Here is a 25,946-nt window from a genome sequence, read left to right as displayed (position 1 = left end):
ACAGGGTGAAGACTCCAAGAAGGGAGGAGGGTCAGGCTTTGGTGGACCTGGAGAAGTGGGCACAGGCCCAGAGGGCCTCCCAGCCCCCTGGGAACCTTCTGGAGTGCGGAGGGGGCTTAGGGGCAGAGTTGAGGAGCAGTAACCCAGAAGGCCTGGGTGATGGGAAACATGGGAGTTGGGGGACAAGAAAGCTGTGGCCCTCCAGAGTCACTGAGGTTGGGGGATCCCTGAACTGAGTGAGGTGCAGGCAAGGGGAGGACACTCCCCTGCCCTGAGTTGTTGACTAGGTTTGTTGTGAGTGAAATGTTGTCACTAACCACTGCCGGGGACAGTTCCTGAGCTGGTGATGGGGCAACGATGGGCATGGGTGGTGCCCCATCCCAGCCTTCGCTCATGGTGACCATGCTGGGAGGGGCAAGGAAAGGGGGTGGTCACCTCCCCTGAAGAGGCCAGCAGGTGTCTCCCTCAACCTCTGCCCCCTCTCCATTTCCCAATCTCGTGCTCAGGCCCCACTTCTTAGTGCTGGATACCTGGTTACCTGCACCCAGAGTCGGGGTTGTAGGGGAGCCTGCTGAGGACCGAGGGGGGGGATCGGTCTTCCCACAGCCATGAACTCGGAGGAGGGGGTCCAGTGGGCCTGGGAGGGTCCAGAATAGGATTTGCCACCCCCCACCCTCATTCACCCAGGTGAGCAGGGCCCTGGGGAGCATGGCCAGTGGGCAGGATCCTACGGGTAAGAAACAAATAACTTTGGCTAAAAGCAGAGTTACGGAAGGTGGTGGGGGAAGGGGAGGAGTTCAACGCCCAGACAGACTTCAGAGCTTCCTGGATACATTGTCTCCGATTTCTGACCTGTGGGGTCCAGCCAGCCTCTTCTCCCCGGTGGCAGTGCTGCGTCCTCCCCATCAGACCCACTGTACTCTGACCTCGGATCCTTCCTCAATCCAGTTCCTTCTTTCATTTTTCCATTGCTTAATTTCGGCAGCGATGCCTCTAAAATGTTAGCCATAAACTTCCTTCTGCCTGGGGACAGCTCTGCGGCAGGGTCTCTGGCTCTCTGTGGCCTCCTCTGAGGGCTGGAGTGAACATCGGGCGGCATGGCAGGTCAGGGCTGCCACCTGAGAGCCTGCGATATTTAGGCACTTGGTGCCACAACAGGCCTGATCAGGTGAACACAGCGTGTCAGCGGAGCCTGGGCGGAGCAGGCTCGGAAGGTACAGTGAGACTGGGGACCCCAAGAGGACAGGCTTTCCAGTTCTATCCTCAGAGCCTCCCGGAAGGGAGAGAGTGCGGGTCATGTGGGCTTGCTGGGCAGGAAGGGTGGGCATGGTGGCCTCTTGCAAAGGCTCCCGCTGGGCTGCCTGGGCTAAGGGAAAGAGCCCTGGCCAGGAGTGTAGGTGCCTTCCTCCCAGCCACCAGGGAGAGCGGGTGGGGGATGGGCAGAAGGGTTTCCTCTTCCTTTGTTTCCTGGAGCGGCTGGCTAGAGGGCATTGCAGGGCTGGGCCGGCACTCCTCGTGACCCCACCTCATGATCCCACCCCAGCCCACTGGTGAGGATGGTTCTCCATGGGGGCCACCAGGCGGTGTGATGTTACAACCTGCTTTGTGCCTGTGGAGCTGGTCCTAAAGCCAGCCAGCCACGTGGGGTTTGCAGGGCCACTTGCCGGGACCACAACAGCTGGTCCTGGGCACATGAGAAAGCTCCTAGCAGTTGCGGGGGGAAGGGAGGCACTGCGTGAGCTTTCTTAGAGACCAGTAGACAGACCTCAAGAGGTGGCACTTCAAGCTCAGTGTCTGAGCAGCAGGCCCTCTATGCAAGGGTCTTGAGCTGTGCAAAGAAAGTCCTGGTGCTTTCTGGAAGATATCACTGCCCTTCCCAGGGCAGGTGTTGTACAGGATGACTCATCTCCGCCCACTCAGGCTCTGTAAGGATACCACAGACTGGTGGCTTAATCAACACATAGTTATTCCTCGAAGTTCCGGATGCTGGAGGTCAGAAGTCAGGGTGCCACAGGCTCACTTCTCGTGAGGCGGGCCTCCTGGTTCCTAGTCTCCCGGTCCTCACCTGGTGGACAGATTGGGGGGTGAGGGGAGCTCCCTGGGCCTCTTTCATCAGGGCACTAATCCCATCATGGGGGCCCCACCCTCACGACCTAATCACCTCCAAAGGCCCCACCTCCTACCACCATCATTTTGGGGGCTAGAACTTCAACATACAATTTTTTTTGGGATACAAACATTCAGTCTCTAGCAACCCCCCATGACCACATGAGTCACTTCTGAAGAAAAAGACTGGAAAGTATGGCCTCCTGTGCCCCAGTCTTTTCAAAGCCAAATGTCTTGTGGATTGAGCCCCCAGGTGAGGACAGCAGGGGCTGCTTCCCCAGAGCGTGCTTGGCACCCACCCCCATCACTGGGTTTGGCAGAGACCCAAAGGCAGGCAGGGGAGTGGGAGACTTCACAGTGGAAAGGGAGGCTCCAGGTGTGTCCCCTGGAGGCTGGGGGCTGGGGAGGCTGGGGCGGGGTCCCTGAGGTTGGTCAGGGCAGCGTCTGACTTTCTCTGGTGGGTCCTGAGCTGGAAGGGGAAGCAGTAATTAGGGAGCTGGCAGTCCCTGAGCTGCCATGGGCCCTCGCCAGTTGTTAGGTCAGTACAGGGGCCATTTGCGGCTTCCCCACCTGGTTGCTGCAGGTTGTAGGCCTGGTTCCACCTTTATGGATGGTTCGCCTTCTCCGTCTACATGGTCAGCCGTCTGTCCTGGTCTCTTGCAGCCTGCAGTGGTTTTCTCTGTGGGAAATCAGAGCAGCTCGGGGGCAGCGCCATGGATTCCTGCCCAGTGGAGGAAGGCATGGCTCTGGCCATCCCCCCGCTGAGGCAGAGCGAGAAGTTCCATCTGTTTGTTAGCTACAGCAGTGTGGACGCCGCCTGGACCCACAGGCTCATCAGTCGCTTGGAAGCTGCCCACGCGGGGCTGAAAGTCTGCCTGCACCAGCGGGACTTCACCCCAGGCAGGAACGTCATGGAGAACATGGCAGACTGCATCCATCAGAGCCAGAAGGTGCTACTGGTGCTGAGTCAGGACTTCGTGCAGAGTAGATGGTGCCTCCTGGAGGCCAACCTGTCGCTCTTTGGTTACTGCCTAGAGAGGAAGCCTGTCATCCCTGTCCTGCTCCGGCCCTGCCAGGTCCCATTGCACCTCAGCCACCTGACATACCTGGAAGCCACCGACAGACACTTCTACAGCAAGGTGGTGCAGGTGCTGTGCACGCCCAACCAGCGCATGGCGCGCTTCCTGCCGGGCCCGCGCCCGGTCCCTTCCCTCTACAGCGGCAAGACCCTGCTCACCCTGAACTGCATCAACAGGGACAACCTGCCCTCATGGAAGGTGGGGACCTTCAGCACCCTGGGCGTCCCAGACCCCTTGAAGGAGGTGTTGGAAGACCCTGAGGTGTACAAGCAAGCTGTGGGCATCCTGAACGGGGTGCGGTCCCCCAGGTCCTGCCTCCGGTACCTGGGCTGCAGACTTACGCTTGGCATCTTCCTCATTCTTCTCTCCTTGACATCGGCTTTCCTCATTGTGGTTTGTGGATTCCAGAACGACAAACCACGTTCAATTTTCCTTGTAACGACCGTCAGTGTGTGTGTCAGCCTCCTCTTACTGGTCTTAGCAGTTAACAGCCTGTGCTGGTTCAGAAGGTTTTCAAAGAGAAAGATGCGGGAGCTGGTCCTGAAGGTGGGGGAGGCCAACCTGCTCTTGGCTCCCCACTCAGTGCTGATGGGCTGTGACACCAAGAACAAGGTCTACTTCGTGTACGTGCTGCTGGAGGACTGCAGGCAGGCCTTCCTCCAGGCCCCCGAGGGTGAGGCCCTGTTCCAGGAGGTCCTGCTGCGGTTCTCATCCACCTACGCCTGCTGCCTCGTCCACTCAGACTTCCCCCTCTGCGAGGACGCCACAGGAGCTCAGGGCCACCTGGAGGTGGGCCTCTGCTTCTGCCAGTTCGTCTCTCTGCAGCTGAAGAGACCTGGGGGGTTTGGGGTGAACCCCGTGTGATGGCAGCAGGGCCCCGGGGCTGCACCTTTTGTTGGATGTCCAGCTGCCCCTCATCTGGCCCTGAGGACGTGGATGCAATGAGGCCTGAATGGTGCACACAGGTCTCTCACCTCTGTTTAGCTGTGCCAAGCGGGGCGGCCTGCGGGCCCCTGCACTGCCCAGAGGACCCCACAGCCTGCTCTGAGGGCATAGGTGACCACTGTCAGCCCACCAGGCTTAGTGTCCTGCTCTGGCCTGACAGTTGGGGAGGGGGCTTTGGTCAAACTACCTGCAAGGAGGCCAAGGAAAGCAGTGGGCTCACTTCAGGACCCCTGAGATTCCCTTAGGAACTGTCCTGTCCCTCTGGTGGGAACAGTCCCCGCCCCTCTCTGGGTGGCCGGTCAGTGTCCAGGGGGCCAGGGCAGAACACACTGGCTCCCTGGGCCCCCTCTGCGAGCAGGTCCTCCAGGCACCAGGTCCTCCAGGCACCTGCCCCTCACGCTGGGACACAGAAATTGGGAACAGGCCAAACCCTAGGGATTTGGGACATTCACCCTCTGCCTCCTGGGCAACGACACACTTGCACACACACACGCACACACACACGCACACACACTTGCACACACGCACACACACATGCACACACATGCACACACGCACACGCACACACGCACACACATGCACACACACGCACACACACGCACACACACATGCACACACGCACACACACATGCACACACACACACGCACACACACGCACACGCACGCACACACACGCACACACATGCACACACACGCACACACACGCACACACATGCACACACGCACACACATGCACACGCACACACGCACACACATGCACACACGCGCACACACACGCACACACATGCACACACACATGCACACACACGCACACATGCGCACACACACATGCACACACGCACACACGCACACACACGCACGCACACACGCACACACGCACACACACGCACACACACGCACACGCACGCACACACGCACACGGACGCTGACAAGGGTTTGTGCTCAGGTGCTCTCTCTCTCCATCTGCCCCCAGCCTTGATCTCCCCGAGTGGCCTCTTGTTGCGTGGCACGTTCCGTGAGTAATAAACTTCTCTGTTTCACTTTCTCTTGTGATGTGTTGTTGAACCGCAGCTCACCATCTGGCACCCTGTGCCCCACTTAACAAACGTCAATTGAACAAAGAGCCCTGTCGGAAGCTGGCACAGAGGGTGGACAGGTCACTTCCAGGGGGAACTCTGGGTAAGGTGACAGTGTGAGCAAAGGCGCCAGACAGGAGCCCAGTGTGTAGGGAGGAGCAGGGGCCTTGGAGGGACCCCAGGAGGGGATCCCAAAGACGGGCCCTGCCATGGCACTCTGCTGTGGGGGTGGGGCCTGGCTCCCCTGCACATGTAAGGACGGGGGGGGGGGGCGCTTCATGAGGTGGCGATGGACACTGCCCAGCGGAGGGATTGTCCTATGAGCCCCAGGGCTTGCTGGCAGCTGTGGAACTTTCTCGGGGGCAGTGCTTGGCACTAGGACCCACCTCAAGCGGTCCCAGCTCCTGGTCTCTATGTCTAAGGCCCCACACGGAGAAGAAACCTCATAAGAGCTGGAGGGGCTCTTGCAGCCTTCCAGGGCCCAGCTGGACTGCCCAGCTGGACTGCTCTGGGTCCTCCATCCCCAATAGGTCGCAGACCCCAACAGGGCCCATGCACACGCACTTCAGGGCAAGGTCAAGCTCACAGACAGCACTGATGGCGCCCATGGACCCCCATAGGGCCCACCCAGTGCCCAGAGTGTGGCTGTGCCAGAGAGCACAAGACCCCCTGGCACAGAGTTGGGCAACCGGCCGGCCTTTCCGGATTCAAACTCCTGGCTGCTGCACAAGGATGGGGGAACAGTGTCGGAGCCTGGGGGCCGAGGCCACCTATGTGCAGACGTATGCATCGCACACACGGCCCCGCCGCTCTTCTGGCCAGCAGAGTGACCACTGGCATTCCTGCCCCTCAGCGCCATGTAGCCGAGAGACAGGAGGATGGACAAAAAGGATGTGACAAAGGTCTGTCACTTCAAAAGGCTGAGATTTGAAAGTCATGAAATAACACATTTGTGCACACAATACAGTAACGGGAAAATGTCTAAATGAGCCCTTTTGTGGCGTGGTTGATCTCCCGTTCAGATTGGGCCCGGGACAGGATCGCCAAAGAGGCCACATGGGTCGAGCCCTCCTCCCTCAAGCCTGGAGCCCCTGCTTCAGCCAGCCCCTTCTCCAGCTCCCTACAGGGATTCCGGTTGGTCCCCCAATTCTGCACACAGACCGCCCCCCACCCCCGCCGCCACACACACACACACACACACACACACACACACACACCGCACTGGGGCCGGGCAGCATGTGGCCATGAGTAATACTAGACCTCCAGGAGTAGCCCCCACAGAGAGCGCGCTGGAGAACAGAGTCTGGAGCAAGGGTCTCCAGGGTCTGCGGGAGGCGGGGCCGCGGGGCGGAGACAGTGGAGCTGCGGTCTCTGCGAGCGCCTGCCCCTGACCTCCTGAGCAGCTGTACGTCGGAGCTTCCCGCGGAGCTTGGGCGATCTCACCGGCGGGCCATGTGAGCCCCTGCGCCAGAGCGAGTCAGCTTAGTTCGTGGGAGGCTCCCCACCCGGTAGCCCTCTGCACACGTGTCCCGGTTTCACATACGAAGAGACTGAGTTCGGGCGTCTGGTCCGCCTCCCAATCCTGTCCGCCCGGCTGCTGGGAGAGTGGCGGGAACCTCGCGTTGACCAAGGCGGGAAGTCCAGCCTGGGGCGCAGCGGGCCGGTTCTGGAGGCTGATTCTGAGCGGGGTCCATTCAAAACATGCGTCAACTTCTGGCCAGTCCCAGGAGAGCCCTTCAATCCCCACAGGACAGCTGCCACCTTCTGCTTACCCCACTCCCTGCCGTTCTCTGGGGAAGGATAACACGCCTGTGGATGCATGTGTGGGGACAGAGAGAGTGAGAGTACATGTGCACATGTGTGTTTGCATGTGTGTATGTGTGTGCATGTGACTGCACGTGTGTGTGTGTGCAGAGGGGACCCTGAATGTGTCACCTCATCATAAGAACGCCTGGGGGAAAGAACGAGCATCCTGACTGCTGTGTTCCAGGCTTCCTCAAGCTGCAACTCCGTGGGTCACACTGAGGGGTCACAGCTTGGGTCACATGTCAGCGTCACACCAGAAAGCCACATGGTCCAGTCCCACAGGAACCTGCAGTTCTAAGAGGTTCTGGGCGCCGTAGCACAGGCATGGACTGGTCTGAGCGCTGCACAGTGGCTTGCCTGCTCTTAGAGCCCTAGGACCCCCTTTCTTCTGCAGCAACTTCCCAGGCCCCTGGCAGGGAGCCCGCGCTCTATACCCAGGGAATGGCTGGACCAGCTGCCTTGCCTCCTTCTCTGCATTGCTGAGGGGCTGTGATGGCCGACTTGAGTGGGCGTCTCCCACCTGCTGGACCCTATTCCTGGTTCCCCATCAGGCAGTGCCCAGGAGGGTAGTTGAGTAGGGTACATCTGCTAACATCTGGAAATGGATGGAAACTACTGTCTCCTGCACAGTAATTAAGTGAACGGGTATAATAAAAAGTAGGTTTGGGGGCCGACCTGGTGGCTCAGGCAGTTAGAGCTCCATGCTCCTAACTCCGAAGGCTGCCGGTTTGATTCGCACATGGGCCAGTGAGCTCTCAACCTCAAGGTTGCCGGTTCAACATCTCGAGTCCTGCAAGGGATGGTGGGCTGTGCCCCCTGCAACTAATAACGACAACTGGACCTGGAGCTGAGCTGTGCCCACCACAACTAAGACTGAAAGGACAACAACTTGACTTGGAAAAAAGTCCTGGAAGTACACACTGATCCCCAATAAAGTCCTGTTCAAAAAAAAAAAATTAAAAAAAAAGTAGGTTTGCCTTTGTCCCCTGGTTCTGGTGAAGAGCTCCTAAAACCCCTAGAATTTCCTGAGTGATAGAGGTGTCCTGTTACTTAGGATGCACCTGAGTTGTGCTAGCCAATGACTCAGGGCAGGGCTGATAGCCTGGGGATGGGGGCTGGTCTCCAGGAAGACCAAAAGCAGGAGTCGGGGGGAAGGGGCCTGAACTGGGTTATAAAAACTCTTGGGTAAGGAGGTTCGAAGAACTTCTAGGTTGGTGGACACATCAGGTGCTGGATGGGTGGTGCCCCGAGAGGGCATAGAGGCTGGCCCCCGCCCCCCGCCCCCCACACCACTGGCCTGTGCATCTCTCCTGTCTGGCTGTCCTTGGGTCACATCCTTTAAAATAAGCTGGTGATCTAGTCAGTACAGTGCTTTCCTTAGTGAGTTATCGAATCTGAAGGGGGATCCCCCAAATCTGTAGTCCAGTCAGGCAGGAGTTCAGGTGGTCTGAGGACCTGACATTTCAAATGGCGACTGAACTGAGGGCTGTCTCGGGGGACTGAGCCATGGGGCCTGTGCTATCTGGGCAGTCAGTTTTAGGACTGAGGGGGATTGTAGGACACCCAGCTGGTGTTGGGGATTTGGAGAATTGGTTGTCGATGTGGGGAAAATGAAAACCCTTCAGTGGAAAATGCAGCAGGAGAAATAGGAAAATGCAGATGCATCTGCTTATTTTTGCAGAAAGATACAAGGAAGGCTGACCTTTCTCTCATGGGGTGGGAGGGGCGGACTTACCTGGCACCTTTCAGATAGTTTCGCCATTGGGAACCATGTTAATGGTTTACATACTGAAATATAATAAAATCAACAAAAATGGAAGAAAAACCAGCAAATGGAGTGCAAGTAGTAATGTGACTCCACTATATTTCAAAGGAATGACAGGACCACACTGATACGAAAAAAAGCACAAATGCAGATGACTTTTGATCATTTGACTATACTGCCTGAGATTACAGACAAAAAGAACTCTAAACCAACACTAACTGGTTTGTAGGCCTGCTTTGTGGTGTTACAGTTTACCAACTCAGAACCGAATTCCAGTGTATTCTATACTGAGCAACTAAACAGACTGAGGATACTAGGAACCAAGCTTCTCCCTCTGGGGAAAGGGCACAACCTACATGGGACAGGGGACCTAGAATGAACCCTGAGGTCTGGGGTTGGGACTGGAAGTGTCACTGTGAAGTCACGGAGATTCATGTATATTGTATGTGCAGATATGTGTATAGATACTGTGTGGATAGACTGTATAGGTTTGTGGATTGTGTCTATATATGTATATGGACCTACACCCACATGCACACATGTGTATGTGCACATGTATACTTCAGTGACGAGGGAGATACAGATTGTGTGTGTGTGTGTGACTGCGTATTATATCCCCTCAGCTCTGTCCACTGCGAATGCCTAGAAGCAACAGGCACAGCCAGCACCCGATCTCGGTGGCACAAGATGATCCCGGAGCATCCTTGTGCTGAAAGGGAGCACTCAAGAGAATGGTGGGGTCGTGGTGGTGACGTGTCAGAAGGGTGACGCCCACTAGCCAGATATGGAACAATGTGAACATAACAATAAATGATAGTAACAGATTTTTAACCCATGACCAAAACAGAAATCCATGGGTCACACCGATATAAATAAATGATGAAATAAATGAAGGGGGAGAAGGAAAGCTTTTCATTGGTCAATTAACAGAATGTCAGCTAACAAGTGATGAGCATCGACTGGCCACTTGGAAACAGTACTAGTGGTTCCTACAAGAATCACTGATGGACGCTGCACTCAGGGTGCGTGTTTGCTGAGGAACAAGACGGTCACGTGGTCTCAAAGTGCCTTCCCACAAAATGTGTATTAATTTACAAAGGAAAACGGTGACTTTCCAGGGAAAACCCCTGTCGGGAGCGATCAGCCAAATGACCCACATTAGCCTGACCAGTGATGGGCACCAGACCTCACGTGCCTCCTGATGACACCGGGGAGGACACAGCCTCCCTTCTGGGCTCCGAGACACATCTTCTCCAGCTGTTCAGGACAGCACACCACACACAAGTCCACGTCACCACAGACACACCGAGCTGTCCCAGAAGAAAGGGGCGTAAAAAGACAATGCAACATGGGGTCCTGGGTTGGATCCTGAGCTAGATTTTTTTTTTTTTTGCTACAAAAGACATTATTGAGACAGTTAGCAAAATATGAATAAAGTGTATAGACAGTGGTATTGTATCAAAGCTAAATTCCTGATTTCCATCATTGCATGCAGGTGATATAATAAACTGTACTTCCTTTTAGGAAATCTACATTGAGATATCTAAGTATAAAGAAGCAACTTCCTCTCAACAGGTTTAGAAAAAACTTTAGGTAGATGGTAGCTAGAGAGATGATAGAGGCTAGATAGGTGAATGGATTGACAGACAGATAATGATAGATGAATAGAGAAATGATAGATGACTGATAATGATGGATGGATGGATGGATGGATGGATGGATGGATAGGAAAAGAGCCCAGCGATAAAGGGCACAGTATGCAAGGCCTTCCCTGACCCCCCAGTGCCACCCTCCTCCTCAAATTTGCTCCCACTGCCCACCTCGCCTCCAGTGTGCCCACAGTTCCCCTCACACACCCACTTTCTGGGCGCTGCCCACTATTCCTAAGTGGCCCAGACCCCACAGCTTGCCACACAGGTCTGGAGGCTGGATGGTCAGGGTCCTGCTTGGTTTGAGGACCCAGCCCTGTGTCCCCCTACCAGGACCCTGGTAACTGCCTGGCCCCAGTGCCCAGCCCCAGGTCCAACTCACTGACGCTGGCTTTGGATGGGTCCTCAGACACTGCCAAGGCTGCTCTGGGCTTTTCCAAGTCATGGGGCTCCACACTGGAGCCAAGGGGGGCTCCCCCAGGAACTCCAACCTGTGTGATGTGCTCACCTGTGCTGTCTGACCCGTGTGGTGTGGCCACACAGCGCAGGAGAGCCTGGCCTGTCCTGCCTCCAGCTGTTTCCTTTGGCTGCATGAGCTTCCCAGAGTCTATCACCCGTACCCCCAAACCTAGCCCTTAGTCCCAAGGCCTGAGAGCTCACCTCCTGCCAGATGAGGTGCCTGGGCCCAGAACCAAAGCCATCAGAGGAGGAGAGGTGCTGGGGGGCACTGGTCCTGCCCACCCAGGAGGGGCAGACCTAGAGACTCCCAGGGCCAGATGCAGAGGGGGCCATGGGTGCGACTTCTGTGGGGTGGGTGCTGCCCAAGTGGGTGAGGACACCCTTGGCATCTCAGTGAGTCCATGGGTCCCCAGACCTCCCATCTCCCCTTAGCTCTAGGGCCATGGGAAATAAAGATGCTCCGGGGACCCGCCCAAGCCCCAGGGATGAGTCTCACTCCCCTTCCCCAGGCCCCACGACCCCTCAGATCCACACCTTTGCCCCTTTCTTCATTCAGTCATTCAGGCCTTCTGGCTATTGACTGGGGGACGGCTGGGGGAGGGGGTGCAGGAACTGCATGTGGGCGCTGTCCAGAACCGTGGATTTGGAGCTCCTGTCAGATGGGGGAGGGTGGAGACCAGTTCAGGTGGATGGAGTACACAGCTGGTAGAGGGGTCAGGCGGTGGTCAGGGATGGACCCCAAGATTGGGAGGCTCCCCTGGGTGCAGGTGAGCTCATTGCATTGCAGCTGGCTGAGCGAGGAACCGCCAAGGCCCTGTCCAGCGGTGGCTCTGGCCCCCAGGACACTGGAATGCCGCCTCCTCTTCAGCCTGCGCTAAACGCGGCTGCCCAGGATCCAGCTCACTGCCCCTCCGCGGCTGCCACTGCTCCCCTGTCCTTCAGGGGTCCCTCTGGGCGGTGGGGGCACGATGCGGGGGGGGGGCTCACCCACATGGGGGTCGGAGGGCTGGAAAAAGGCAGTGGGACAGAGAATGCTCGGGAGAAACGAGAAACCAGGTGGATGTGAATCTTTACTTAAAGAAAAGCGACAGAACTAGAGGCTCTGGGGCGGGGGTGGGAGCGTCATTGAGGTCCTGGGGGACAGGGGTACAACCACAGGGCGGACATCGTCGGGTGAGGGCGGTAACAGGTTGCAGGTGGAGGCGCTGCGAAGACAGGAGCGGAGGGGTGAGAGCGGCAAAGGCAGGGGGATCACGCGGCCCCCAACCGCCCACCTGCGTGGGAAGAACAGCGAGAATGAACCTAGTTCTCCCGCCTCCTGTTACCTGACCCCCCCCCCGCCCACCCCTGCTCCCACCCAGGTGCTCAGACGCGGTCACTGTGGCGACGTGGGGGGACAGCACCTCTGGATAGGGCTCTGGCGGGAGGAGTCGGCCCCCGTGGGGTACAAGGAGGAGGTTCCCTGGCTCAGAACAGCTGGAAGGGGCTCACCTACCCGGGCTGAGGGCGAGGAGGCCGTCACTGCGGGGACGGGGCCGGCGCCGAGGGCGGCGCGCTCCCCGTTTCCTTCTGCGCCGCCTCCATCTCTCCGCGCGTGGTGGGCTTCCCGGGGGACTCGGTGGTCCCCGCCGCTCCCGCCTGGGTGGGCGCCTTGGGCCCCTCCTTGACAGCACGGTGGCTCTGCCCCCAGGCCGAGGGCGGCTCGGTGCCATGCTTGCGGCTCAGCGGGTAGGCCCCGATGGCTGCCAGGATGCTGCGGTGACGCTCGGGGTCCATCTCCGTGTAGTACATCTCCAAGGTCAGCGGGGTGCACATCTTGTGCTGCGGGAGGGGCCGGTCAGGGGCGGGGCGCTGGGGCGGGGCGGGGCGGATGGGGTGGGGCTGGAGGAGTCTGGGGGAGGCGGGGCCAGGAGGTCCGGTGCGGAGGGGCTGGCGGCCGCCGCTCCTGGGCTCAGTCAGGTATGCAAAGGTGGGTGAACTCTGCTTAATGGCATTGCCCACGCTGGAGCCACATTTGCGTACCCTACAGGGAAGGGCGGTCACCTCCGGGCCTTCCTGTCTCTTCTGCTTTTGAGCAGTTCAATAAAACTGTACACAATGTCCCTGAATCCATTTGTTTCTGCCGTAACTTCAAGCTACCGGAAATCGGTCTCCAACTCAGCACTGGGGGCTCCATGGAGAGCTAACCCCTTTCAGAACGAGGGTGGTCACTGCCTCCGAGTGAAAGGGGGGCCTCCTGAGTACACCCCTTGAGTGAGAGGCCAAAGGAGAACCCTTGGGAAATACCGCGAGGTCTCACAGGCCTCTGTGCTGGGCACGCTTCCATCTGGGAAACGCTGGGGTTAGGGTGAAAGGAGCAGATTTCACTTTCGAAAAATTAAAGGCGTTAGGAAAATACACTAAAATGATAAAAAGCATTAGTAAAGTTAAGAAAAGGAGAGAAGATATTTGCTAATTATAGAGAAAATATTAACGTCGTATTACACAGAAACCCTGGCACAAGTCAGTGACTCGCTGGAGGGACAGGGCCGAGGGCGCACTCTCCTTTGTTCGCCGCACCTGCTAACCTCACGCTTGACTCACTTTTAAATTACAGGAAACTGAAACAGCTTTTCTTTTAATCTTTCAAGAAGGATTCGAATAGAATATGTCCTGGAAGGGTAACGGAATCCAAGGAGCTTTGGAGATCACGCCCCTGCAGGAGCAGGACACGCCCTGGTCTCCCCTGGGGGGAAGACACCCCGTTCTGAGACCCCCTTGGGCCCCTTCCTGGCACTCCAGCCCGGAGCCCAGCCTTACCCGCAGCAGGAAGCCGTCAGGGCAGGTGAACTGGTCGTACCAGATGGCCTTGTACATGATCAGGACGCAGCCCATGAGCGCCATGGCGAAAGCGATCATGCGTGCTGTGGGCAGCTGTGGGGTGGGCAGAAAGGAGAGGAACCCAGTGGGGGGGACATTGAACCCAGCCTGGGCTCCTGGCGGAGGCTTTGGGTGGGGGCTGTGCACATGGCCCAGGGCCCCTCCAACCCCGCTGGCCTGGGGGCGGGAGCAGGAGGCGGGAGCGCCTCCAGCTCGGAAACAGGGGCAGATTTTACTACTGAAAATGAAGGGCTTTATAAATAGTACCCGAATATGAGAAAAGCCATCATTAGTAAAGTTAAGAGCTAAAAAAAAAGGATGGAAGAAAATATTTGCCAGAGTATACAGCAGGAAAAGTGACTTTTCACAGTACATAGAAAACCCACAAGTCACTAACGGAGAGACAAATGACCTGCTGGGATGACAGGCTCACAGCCCAGGTAGGCGCTGCCCACTGTGGCTGCCACCCCACCCCACTGTACAGCAGGGAGACTGCAGGCTCAACCAGCTAGGGATCAGCATGGTGCTCACAGCCCCAAATCCCTCAGCCACCACCCAGCCCCAGGCACCCGCCCGCTCATAGTCCCTCCCTTCCTCTGGGGGGGATGGGGGGGCCTTCCCAGTCCAGCTTTCCTGAGCCCTCTGACTCCAGGGGATTGGCTCCCAGCAGCATGGGATGGGCAAGAGTGGTTACCCTGCGCCCTTCTTCTGGGTGGCCACAGGCCAGCTTCTGGGCCTCCAGGTCTGAAAACTTCTTCGGCTGATCCATGGAGGACAGCTCGTATTCTGTCTGCGTCTTGATGACCACCTGTTCAAAGAGATGACCCAAGAGGACCCTAAGCTGGGAGGGCTGGAAGGGGAGGGGACCCAGCAGTGGTATGCGTGTTGACCATCTGCCAGGACTGTCTAGTGCCTGGGCTCCCGTGGCTACAAACCGAGGTCAAGGGAAGGTGGATGCTGCAAGTCTGCTGGGTCCATGGCAGCCAGGAAGTCTGGCCAGACCATGGAGGGTGCCGGAGGGCTGGCCCCCGCTTGCCAGGAGGCCACATCTAAATAAACCTCACCCCATACCCTTTTGTTCTCAGGGCAGGCTCACCTGGCCCAAGCCTCTCACCTGGTCAGAGAATGGTGGCTGTAGCTGGCTGACATCCAGGGGGCTGATCAGAGGGACGCTGTCAGTGGTAGCCCCGTCCTGGTCCCCAGGGTCTTTGCCCAGCTTCCCAGAGAAGCTGCAGCCCAGCTTCACCATGGTGGATGGTGGTCTTTGTCCTATCCAGAGGCAGATACAGGGTCACTGCCCACTGGCCACCTCCGTAGAAGATGTCCACGCCAGCTAGCTCTGGACAGAGAGTCCAGAGAGGGCTGGCCCCATTGCTCCTCACAGCAGAGCTGGGATGGGCCGGGGCGGCCAGGCCAAACTCCTCAGGACAAACCGGACGAGTCCAGCCATGATCTTCTAGTCCCTTCCTGGCCCCTGTGCCCTCTCGGGGCCCCACAGACATGCAGGGGATGGTGCCTCCGACCAGTGACTGCCCAGACATAATAGCAACCGTCTTCCACCAGCTGACCTGCCAGAGAACATTCTAAGGGCAGCTATTCCAGCCAACAGGAAACAGTCCCAGATGGAAGCCTGGAGAGCAGGGTAGCCAGACTTAGCAAATAAAAATACAGGGCACACGGTTAAATGTGAATTTCAGATAAAAAGAATGCTTCTTGCTCTCTCTTTTTAAAAGTATAAGTACATCCCATGTAATTTGCAATATAGGACATACTGATTCTAAAAAGCTATTTGTTGTCTATCTGAAATTCAAATTTACTGTGTGTCCTGTGTTTTATCTGGCACCCTCCTAGAGATGCAGTAAGTAACAAGCACTACAGACGTTGGCAAGTAAACCCAAATGGCTAGCGGCAGGGAGTAGAGTAGCAGCGGTGTGCACAGGGCCTCTGGGGAGCGGGCACCCAGACAAGAGCCGCGAGGCAGAAGGACGCCTGCGTGTTTCTGCCTAACATTGGGAGGTCATGACGATTTCACCACGAGGCCGGCCACTAAGAGAAAAGGAATATGGCAAATATGACTTTGAAACTGAAAAAGTAGAAAAACAAAATGTGCTCAGTCAGTCAAAAGAAGAAAGAAAGGGCCTATGTCCACTAGGAATATGAATCCGTTTTTATAGCCTTCCAACAAAGACTTCCAGGCCCTGACAGCAGCACCACTGAATTCGACCAATCACTATGGAGGAAATCATGCAAACTTCATACAGAACTCTTCAGAGAAAAGAACAAAGGAATAGCTGGTGCGGCCGACATAACCTCGGCCTCAAAACCTGGCAAGGACAACATGGGAAAAGACACTGCAGGTAATCCCTCCCACGAACATCAGTGCAAAGGCCCCAAATGAAATGCAAGCAGACAATGCAGCAAGACATAGAAAGACAACACATCACGAGAGCTTGGGTGTATTCTGGAAATGAAATTTAATTTAATATCTGAAGAGCGATTAGCACTTTCACCATATGAACCGAATGAAGAAGAGAAATCATCTCATCAGTTTCAGTAGTAACTGGAAAGGTATTCGATAAGGGTCAACATTTGTTTACTATTTAAAAAAATCTACTAGCACGGAAGGTAACTTCCTTAATCTGATAAAAGTCATCCACAGAAGTCCCTGCACTAAACCTTACTCAGTGTGAATGGCAGAAACTTTGCCTTGAAGCTCAGGAAGGAGACAAAAAGGCCCTTTACAATCTGTGCGATAAATTGTGGTGCTAGAGGTCTTGGGGCTGGGAAAGGAAAGAAGAGACACAGGCCTGGATGAGATTAGGTAACACTCTCATTGTTCACAGATAAAACATATTTTGTGTGTAGAGAATCCAAAGGGATCTAGAGAAAAGTTCTAAAGGTTAAAAAGTGAGTTCAGCAAGGTCGATGAGTTAAGGTGTTCAGGAATCAATTATATTTCTATGTATCAGTGACCAAAAAATTAGAAAAAGTTTTGGAAAGTTTCATTTGAAGCAGTATTGGAAACATCAAATGCTCAAGAAATGGTCTAATAAGAGATGAGACAGACCTCTATGTAGAAAACCATGGAAAACCTCAGTCAAAACATTACTGACTGAGACCACATAAGGCCTGATTCCTTAAATAAGTGGGCAAAGACCTGGTCATGGATTTTGGGAGGTTCCATGTTTTAAAATGTCAATTTCAGTAGCTCAGCATTCTTTAGAACCAAAAAATGACAGTGGCCCTTGAGAAGAAGTATTATAGGTGGTTTGCAGGGTGGTTGGGTGTGTCTTGCATTATCTGTTCTCAGCAGGTGTAGGATGCCTGCAACACAAAAGCACAAGCGCACTCTGATTTCACTTTGTAAAACACTGCTGCAAGAAAGAGCCATTAAAGAAAACTGGACCTAAAGTTAAAAACAGTCCATTCCCCTCAAATTGTATTTGTGGAATCAATAAATCCCAATCGAAATTCCAACAGGATCTTTTTGTGTGAACGTGACAAGCACTGTAATTTGATGTGGAAGGCACATGACATCTCGAGAACAAGGGGGATTCGTCTGCTGCTGTCCAGCTTCTTACACAGTGGTAATTAAGCCATGTGGTACTCACGTGTGGTAGACAAAGAGCCACGTAACAGACACACCCTGCACCCATGGTCGTGGATCTATGACAGAGCTGCTGCTGCAGAGCGAGGGGGATGGGCGCCTTTCATTGAACACCTGCCCACATGGAAAACAATGAACGCACTTCCTACCTCACACTGCACACAGAAACCTGCCCCAGGTAGATCGACCAAGGTTGGAAAAGCACCTTGAAGATGATATAGGAGAATACCTTCCTGGTCTCAGGGACAGGAAGAATTCTTCGATATGATAAACAAGAACTCACCATAAAAGGAAATATTGATAAAAGGACTACATGAAAATTATGAACTCCTGCTCATCACAACATAGCCTTCCAGGGGTGGAGAGAGAAACCGAGTCTGGGAGAAGGCATTAGCAACTCCAAACTGACAAAGGGCTTGCTGTGGGCTCAACTGGTCTGCCCACATCCTGACCCCTGGCACTACGGATGTGGCCTGCGTTGGAAATCGGGTCTTTGCAGATGTCATCAAGTTAAGATGACGCCAAACTGGATTGGGGTGGCCCTGATCCAATGACTGGTATCTTTACAAGAAGGGGGAAATTTGGACACAGACACACACAGGGAGGCCATGTGATGACATGACATGATGCAGGCGTCCCACCAGCCAAGGGACGCCTGGGGCCACCAGAAGCTGGAAGAGCCAGGAAGGAGCCCTCCCTGGAGCCTCAAAGGGAGGGCGGCCCTGTGACACCTGGATTTCTGACATCTGGCCTTCAGGGCTGTGAGAGAGTAAACATCTGCTGTTTGAAGCCCCTTCCGTCCCCCCACCCCCATTGTTAGTGTATTATGGTATCCCAAGGAAGCCAGCGCAGGGCAGATATGTAAAATATATGAAGAACATGGGTGGACGGTTAGCTCAGTTGGTTACAGCGTGGTGCTGATGGCACCAAGGTTGCCAGTTCGATCCATGCATGTGCCACTGTGAGCTGCGCCCTCCTTAAAATAAAATCAATTAATAAAATAAAAATAAAATAAATGAAGAACGTTTCAATCCAGTAAAGAAAACGGCAACCGTCATTAAAATGAACAAAAGAGGACTTCAAACGGCCCTGAACACAGAAGAGGTGCCCACCCTCACTAGTCCTGGAGGAAGACAAGTTGGAACCAGCATGAGGACACACGGTAAAGCCCCCCTGTCCCAGGAGAGCACAGGCAGGGGCCACCATTAGCCGCCGAGGCTGAATCTGGGACCGGTCTTCAGTCCTGGTGCACACCCAGCAGAAGGGCAGGTGTGCATGACATGCATAGCAGCACATCCCACAGAACTGACACCGTCATAGGTCATACACGGAAATAAACCGAGGCATTCTGACGGCGGGGTCCATCAGAGCGATGGCATGGGCGCTTATGGCCACACACAAGAACAGCCTTGGTCAAAAGAAGCCAGGCACAGAGGACGGTTAAGAACAAGCAAATGCCAACCCGGGCCTCTAGCAACCAATCATGTGTTAGGGGCACGTGCTTGGGCAGTCCAGGCCAAGGTGCTCCTGTGTCTGCAGAGGCCAGGTGGCACATGATTGTGGCCTTGGGGGAGGGGCGGCTTTGGGGCAGGATTTCTAGTCTTCAGCCTGGGATCCACATCTGACAAATCGTTAGTCTGCATGTTTATGTCCCGTTCTGAATATTCATTATATTTCACAACAAAGAAAGGTTAAAACCAAGTGAAAGCAACAAAGGATAGCAGGCTGGTGGCAAAGACACGGCCAGCCCATGCCTTCACCCAGGACTGGACCTGGATGTTCACGTTGGGCTGAACAGAGGGGTCAGTCACTTGGCATCTGTGAGGACCGTTGGGGGTGGGAGGGTGAAGGGTAGACCCCAGGAGCTGTGCTTCCTGCCCTGGCATCTGAACATGGCCTCTCCCTGCCACTGCCTGCACCCCACTGCAGACTGCCATGCCTCTAAACCCCCAAGCTGTTGTTCTAAGCTGACTTCACCTCAAACACTTCTCCCTGTACCAGCCCCACCAGGGGCGGTGCCCACAGGACCCTCATGTGACTGGCTCTCTCAGGTCCCAGGGGGTTCCAGGTGTGGGCAGGCCGGATGGGAACAGAGGAGCTCTTAACCAGGCAGAGAGGCAGATCTATGTACTGCGAAGAGTGCAGAAGGCACTGGGCAGAAGGGCCAGGGCTGTGCAGGGTGTGTGTGGGGTGTGTGTGTGTGTGTGGGGGGGGGATGTGTACGGGGGTGGGGGGGCAGGAAGCAGCAGGCTGGGCGGAGAGAAGGGCCACCCCTATCGTGGACGCCCGGGGCCCCAGTCCCGGGTCCTTTTAGGGCCCTCCTTGGATGTGGGCTTCTGGCCCCCAGCCTTTATAGACCTGCAAAGCGCCACCACTCCCCGCCCCAGGCTGGGAGCGGGGCCTAGCAGGGCACAGCCTCGGGAGGACTCGCGGGCACCTCGGCACCTGGCCCAGCCGTGCAGACCGCTCCGTGAGCCGGAGGTGGTCAAGGAGCCACCAGAATATAAATATAAAGAGGTCAGCTGACCCAGTGAGAGGAAGAAAACAGAGCTCAAAGCGCCAAGAAGGGGCCGCGGAGTAAGGTCGGCGGGAGGTGGGGGCAGCAAATGCCCAAGGCTTGAGGAGAGGTTGGGGGGTGGATGGAGGGGTGCGCCACCCAGGAGAAAGCTTCAAAACCCGGGCTCAAACACAGAACCGTGCGCGGAGGGAAAGAGGGGGCGCAGCCCCCACCCCCGCAGACCGGTCAATCTCAGGTGGAAGGCCGTGCCCGCTGGAAGGCGGAGGGCAGGCATCTCCCCACGCCCCCTCCCTAAAGGAGCGCCGCCTCTGGGGTCCGTCCCCTTTGAGCCAAACGTAAGCTCCAACTCCTCTGACACAGCGTGACGTCCATGTTACATCATCGTGGGTTTCCACGGCAACGGCGATAGGCCCGGGATGACACATCTTCACGAAGAGACGTTTTTTGGGGCCCTCTGGATCCCCCACATCTGGTTCCAGGCCCAGTGCCCGGGGCAGAATGCTGGCGGAGGGGCTGGGCTGCATGTGGGCCCCCGCCATCGCCCAACATGCCTTTTCTTCGCTGAATCATGGGGACCCGCTGGGCTCGTTCACATGACAGACACAGAGCGCAGTGGGATGGGGAAAAGGGGCGTTCGAACTCCTCAGACCCGACCCTCCCACCACCCTGCGCTGTAATAGTGTTTTCCTCAGCGGGTCACCTGCTCCCCACCCGCTGTGGGCTCCTGTGGCTGAGCGGGTGGGGGGAGTCGTGGTGCAGACCTCCTCTCCGAGGCCTGGGGAGGGGGCACAGGGTGACTGACAAGGCTGTGATGATGGATGGATAGATGGGGGGGGCACGGAACCTTTGCTGAAAGCCCACGAAGCTCCAATGCAGGTCACGTCACTCGCTTTCGCACACACCCCACCCTGGGTGCTGCGTCAGGAGGAGAGGTGCGCGCCAGTGCTAACGGGCACGAGCGTCCAGCGCGCGTCGGGCGTGCGTGTGACTGCGGAGCACAGGGTTCTGCGCGATTTGCTAAAACCCAGCAGAGCGCCCACCCGCCCCTGCCGCAGACCCCACCTAGTTGCCCTCCCGCCCCTTACCCTGCAGGTCCTGCGTGGGTTTGGCTCCTGGTTCAAGGGCAAGTGGACCGGCTGGCACCCCTGCCCTGAGAGGCCCAGGAGAGGGGAACAAGTGGGGGAGGCCCAGGGCTGCACCCAGCTTCGGCTTCCCACGTACCAGCCACCTGTGGCCCGGCATCCAGAGGCTGCGCGCGGCAGGTGGTTCTGCGAAAATGCCCCTCTCCCTGCCTCCTGGCCGCCTCCAGCCTGCCACGCAGCCGCCCCCACCCCACTCCAGTTGCCGGCATCGTGTCTCCGTGCTCTGGTGCGTCCGACGCCCCTTCTGCCAACCCCTTTTCCCATCACCCTACGCCCCCCTCACAGAGTGGGGGTCCTAGAACTGGCTCCCTCTCCCCATCTCGGGACGCCCACCTCCCGTGGCTCTCTCAGATCTGCAGGGGTGGAGCTGGCTCATGGGAGGGGGCTGGTCACCGTGGCGGGGGCTATGTCCAGCAGTCCTACCCCACCCGAGCTGCCCCGCTCTGCTGAGGACGGGGCATCGGGGCAGCACGTCAGGTCTGCGTAAGACTGCACTCCGCGGCCGGTCTGGAGGGTCCAGATAGCGGCTCGCCCTTCGGAGGCCCCCAATCGTCTGGGAGGCCTGGGGACAATACCCCGGCTCCAAGGGAGGGTTCGGCCTGGCCGCCATCGGGTCAGCCGCAGCGCCCCTCTCCCGTACACTCTCCCACCCCTACACTCACACCCGCACCCCCTGCACACACTCGACTCCCCTCACCCACTCCACAGGGAGAAATGTGGAGACGGCTCACGCGCGGCTCCAACCGGCAGCTGCGGCAGGATGCGGTCTCCCGACCAGGATGCGGAGGAAGGATGCGGTTCCAGACGCTTCGCAGCCGCAGCCGGGGCGGGGCGGGGGAGGGGCTGAGCCCCAGACCGAGGCTGCTGTTGCCGGGGAGACTCAGGCTGGGGGAAGGGAGCCCGGGACCTGTCACCTGCCAGCACCCCTCCCACTCGCTGCGCCGGGGTCCCACAGCCTCACCCCCACTCTCTCCCGGACGCTCACACCACCTCACTGCAGGCGGCGGACACCCGGGCCGGCAGAACCCGGGGGCACCTCGGCCGGAGGATATCCAAGCTCTCAGGCAGGACCTCCGTCACACTGGGACTGTCCCTCGTGCCTTGTTTGGGCAACCGAGTTGAGGCACCGCTGGGTTTGGCCCCCACCCACCCAGAGGAGGGCCTCCTTCTTGAGTTTCAGTGTCTAAAGCACCTGGGCTGTCAGTTTTCCTTGGGCAAACCTGTCATTCTTAGTCACCACAGTGCCTGGCATAGATAAGGCGCTCATGACATCTCACCTGTCACCTCCCAGATTCCCCAGACCAGGCCCTGCCCCCTGTCCTCCTGCCTTTGGTGCTGAAGGAATGGCCCTAGTCCCCTCTTCCAGGGCTACCTCAGTGTCTGCAGGGGGGAGGGACTAGTGCAGAAGCCCCCGCCCCACTCAGGAGCTCCTAGGCAGCTGCTGCACTCACCTCTAGGCCTCCTGCAATTTGCAGGGTCACCACAGCCCCCCACCCCAGCCCAGGCCCTCTGTGGGGTCTCCCCACGAGAGGGTCCCTACCTGTGTGAGCTCTTGTCCCAGACCCAGGCACTTGCTGAGTCAGGAGGCCCAAACCTACTGGGAGGTGGAGGCCTCACTTCCCACCTGAGGACTCACCCAGGTCAGGTGGGGGCTGCCCTCTGGGGAGCCAGCAGCCTCCTTGGGGCACAAGCCTTTGTGAGAATGGAGCTATTGTTTAAAGCCTCGGACTGTTGACAAGTCACCATTCTTCACCATTTTCACAGATGGGGGTTGCCAGCCCCAGTTAGTAGGCCCCCGCCAGGTTTCTTCAGCCCCCCCCCGAGCCCTCCCCCCGAGTCCTGTGTGCTTCTGGGCGCGGGGCAGGGCCTGTTGGCATTGTGGGGCTCAGGGTCCTGATTCTTTACCTAGAACTGGGCTTTGGGGGCCACCACCCCCTTCTTGAGGATGAAGTTTCTATAGAGGGCCGTCTCCTGGCATAAGGAGCTGAACTGAGCACCGAGTGGGACCACCACCCTGTCCACCTTCGTCCCACTGATGGGCAGGTCCAGGGACCAGCCCTCAGGCAAATCCCTCTGCTCTCCCATTCCCTGTGGCACATCAAGTCTCAGTGGGGCAGGGGCTGAGTGGAGGGGAGCTCTGGAGTGGGGAGGGAGGAGGGCCCCACACTCAGCCCACACCGGGACCCATCAACCTACCAGGACCCAGTGGGCCCAGCCAGGACTCACCCCATTGCTACAACAGCAAAAGCTTCCTGGCCCACTCATAAAACTCAAACTCTCTATCTTCCTCAGGAGGCCCTGGAGGGACCTTGCCCAGAAACTTTGATGGGCCCAGCAAAGTGGCAGGGGCATCAGGAAGTGTGGCTTCTCTGAGCTTCATTTCTCTGGTTCTCCGGGTCTCAAGGATGCTTGGCCTCCTGCCTGCAAGGATGGCCAGGCCAGGCCCTGCGGGGCTGCAGTGGTGAAGTACCTGCTGTGCTTGGTGGCTGTCTGTCTGAGGCTCCTGTGTCTGTCTCTCTGAGCTGCTCCACTGGGTTGGGTACGGGAGCCGCTGTCCAAGGTGGGAGGCCCAGGTATCCTTTCCTCATGTGGGTCCTGCCCAAGACCTGCTAGTGTGAGTGGTCCCAGGACGGGCTCCTTGCAGGGTGAGGGTGGAGTGGGATGCGGGGGTGACATACAGAATTGGGCCAGGCCTCTGACCACAAGATGAGGGCCTGGGTTACCCTGTTTCTCCCTGGCTCCACTTGGACAGGCTGGGATGGGTGAGGGCCCCCAGGCAGAAAGGTCAGGATCCTGGGAGGAGGTGGGAGGCTGGGCCGGGGTGGCCACACCCCAAGGTCACTCTTCCACTGAGGGTGAGTATGCACTCACACAACTGTGCAGTGGAGTTTGGGGCCCATCTTTCCTCAACCCAGGCCTCCAAGCAGATGCAGAGGTCCCAACACCGTTTCGGTGGGGGCTGTAGGCTCACCGAGCAGCCAGCCTTGAAGACACCGGGGTCTGAAGTCCCCTCTCCCTGTCGCTGGGCACCAGCTGCATGACAGCAACCTGGGTACTGAGGGGTCAGCTCTGCAGCCCACCCACCCAAGCAGCTCTGGGCACCTCCAGGCCCCCTTTGTTGGGTGACAGTTTAGGGCTCCTCTGATCAGGTTCACCGCCCTTTGGGGACACATGTCCTCTTCCGCAAAGCAGGTGGAACCTCTGAGGTCTCGAAAAAGGGAAATGTAGGGCCAGAAGAGCAAGGGGCAGTGTGGCAACATGGCCCTCACCAGGCTCTCCCATAGGTGTCCAGTGGCAGCAGCTTCAGTATGGCCTCCAGCAGCTGTGGGATGCCCAGGCCTTGGGGACACAGTACTGACCTCAGACTCCCGCCCTCTCCTACCCAGCCACCGACAGCACCACCTGGTGGCATGGCCTGGCCACACCTTTCACACTGGGCCTCACTAAATCTGCCAGAAAGGACAGACTTGGGCCCAGGACAGATGAGGGGCTGCAGGCATCTGCTGCCCACCTGGTGACACTTACTGAGGTCACACTGGCGACTCCTCCACCTGGCCGAGGCACCTGTCACTGTGCCGGCACTGGGTCAGTCCTGCCCAACCCCTTCACTCTGCACCATGCAGGTTGTTGTTGGTGATCCCAAGCACCTACCCACCAGGAGGGCCACATCCTTGACCCCAGAAGGCCCCAAGATAACCCCCAGGGTTGCCACCTTGAAACTGGTCCCACTTGGCTCCCAGGACCCTGCAGGCTCATTGAACAAACTTGGAAACACAGAAGCCTATGGAGAGAAAGGACTGGCTGTAATCTTACTACGTAAAGGAGACCCTAAACCATCTGAGTTCATTTCCTTCTGCCCTTTTCCTGCGAGTCTACGTTAGAGCTTTCACATGTGCGACCTGAGTCCTAATTGCTCATTTTCCACTAATGAGCAGGGTGGATGTGTCACTGCATGTCCCTTGGTGGCTCCACTGTGATTTACTTAAACACTCCTATCTCCCAGTGCTCTGGCCTTTCCCACAGCCCACCTTGTCCCACCCCTCCTTGGGGAGGAGAGCACCTGGGGTCCCCTGGCTCAGGGTATAAACCAAGGCACGGCTCCCTGGGCGGGCCTGTGACCACTGGCCCGCTCTGTGCAGAGGGGCTGGTTTACTCATGTAAACCAGCTTTAGCTCTTTACAGAGTCCTGTTCCTGAGTCATAGCATCTCAAGGCGGGGGAGGGGTGGGTGGGGGGGTGGGGGGGGGAGTCGGGGGCAGCCAGGCATGGCCAGAGCCCAGCGCCAGCCCAGGCACAGAGCAGGATGCTGGTGCCCTACCCCACGGCCCAGTTACCCTCGGGACTGCAAACTCCGCCCCTCCAAGCCTCACTTCCTGTCTACCACTGAGGATCAAAGGGTCTTTCAGCGTGTGCACACCTGACGCCTGTGAGACCAGGTATGCACTAGTACTGGGATTTTTACCGCAGAGTAAAGGCTGTACACCTGGCCTGACCTGATCTGGCGCTAGGCCTCAGCTGCCCCATTGGCAAGAAGCCACCAAGTGGTGTCTGAAATGGAGCAGGAGGCCCAGGCTCACCTCTGGGAACTGGGAGCTGCAGGGGGCATCTTAAGGATCCTGACACCAGGATTTCCTGGGTCACTGGTGGATACTTGGGGAAAGGTGGGAGTGGTGGCAGAGCTGCAGCCCCTGAGGAGCTCAGAGCCAGGACCACGGCCCGCCCTCCCCAACTCCCATTCCAGAATCTCCTCCCGCCACACCTGCAGATGGAGGAGGTAGGGAAGTTCACTTCTGCAAGAACTGAATAGCCAGCTGGGTTAGACATCCCCGGTGGGTCCTCATGGGTGGACGCAGACCATGGGTCACGGATCCACGTGTTAGACCACGCCCACTGCTCTCCCCACCTCCTCACAACAGGGAGAGGGGGAAGGGTGGGA

The 25,946-nt window shown here is 57.3% G+C and overlaps 2 protein-coding genes across 7 annotated transcripts; one reads left to right on the top strand and one right to left on the bottom strand.

The window, feature by feature from the left end:
* The first annotated feature begins 906 nt into the window (after nt 1-906).
* On the top strand, nt 907-4,654 carry LOC117035783 (uncharacterized). The gene is made up of 2 exons (XM_033129804.1): nt 907-1,214; nt 2,770-4,654. Exon 2 carries the CDS (start codon nt 2,820-2,822, stop codon nt 4,047-4,049), a length of 1,230 nt encoding a protein of 409 aa, XP_032985695.1. The 5' UTR covers nt 907-1,214; nt 2,770-2,819; the 3' UTR covers nt 4,050-4,654.
* Nucleotides 4,655-11,935: 7,281 nt separating this feature from the next.
* Nucleotides 11,936-22,114, bottom strand: CALY (calcyon neuron specific vesicular protein). 6 transcript variants are annotated; one of them, XM_033130870.1, is made up of 6 exons: nt 21,973-22,114; nt 14,859-15,013; nt 14,439-14,552; nt 13,685-13,798; nt 12,381-12,706; nt 11,936-12,159 (listed from the first exon to the last, which is right to left on the bottom strand). In XM_033130870.1, the coding sequence occupies exons 2-5, from the start codon at nt 14,991-14,993 to the stop codon at nt 12,404-12,406; spliced, it is 666 nt and encodes a 221-aa protein (XP_032986761.1). In that variant the 5' UTR covers nt 14,994-15,013; nt 21,973-22,114; the 3' UTR covers nt 11,936-12,159; nt 12,381-12,403. The 6 variants fall into 6 exon arrangements, with proteins under 6 accessions (XP_032986761.1, XP_032986760.1, XP_032986756.1 ...); XM_033130869.1 differs by lacking the exon at nt 21,973-22,114 and adding an exon at nt 21,704-21,914; XM_033130865.1 differs by lacking the exon at nt 21,973-22,114 and adding an exon at nt 21,709-21,913.
* Nucleotides 22,115-25,946: the final 3,832 nt, after the last annotated feature.

This window comes from Rhinolophus ferrumequinum, chromosome 16, assembly GCF_004115265.2.
Source record: "Rhinolophus ferrumequinum isolate MPI-CBG mRhiFer1 chromosome 16, mRhiFer1_v1.p, whole genome shotgun sequence".
NCBI lineage: Eukaryota > Metazoa > Chordata > Mammalia > Chiroptera > Rhinolophidae > Rhinolophus > Rhinolophus ferrumequinum.
The sequence above is the reverse complement of the archived record's forward strand: the minus strand, read 5'-3'. Positions and strand labels throughout refer to the sequence as shown.

What these genes read in the sequence shown, in the direction of transcription:
- LOC117035783 (XM_033129804.1), top strand. Translation starts at nt 2,820, where the DNA reads ATGGATTCCTGCCCAGTGGAGGAAGGCATGGCTCTGGCCATCCCCCCG.
- CALY (XM_033130870.1), bottom strand. Translation starts at nt 14,993, where the DNA reads ATGGTGAAGCTGGGCTGCAGCTTCTCTGGGAAGCTGGGCAAAGACCCT. An exon ending in ACCCAGAAGAAGGGCGCAGG is followed by an intron (nt 13,799 to 14,438) that starts GTAACCACTCTT and finishes CCCACCCCACAG; the next exon opens with CTGCCCACAGCACGCATGAT. An exon ending in CTGACGGCTTCCTGCTGCGG is followed by an intron (nt 12,707 to 13,684) that starts GTAAGGCTGGGC and finishes CCCCTCCCGCAG; the next exon opens with CACAAGATGTGCACCCCGCT.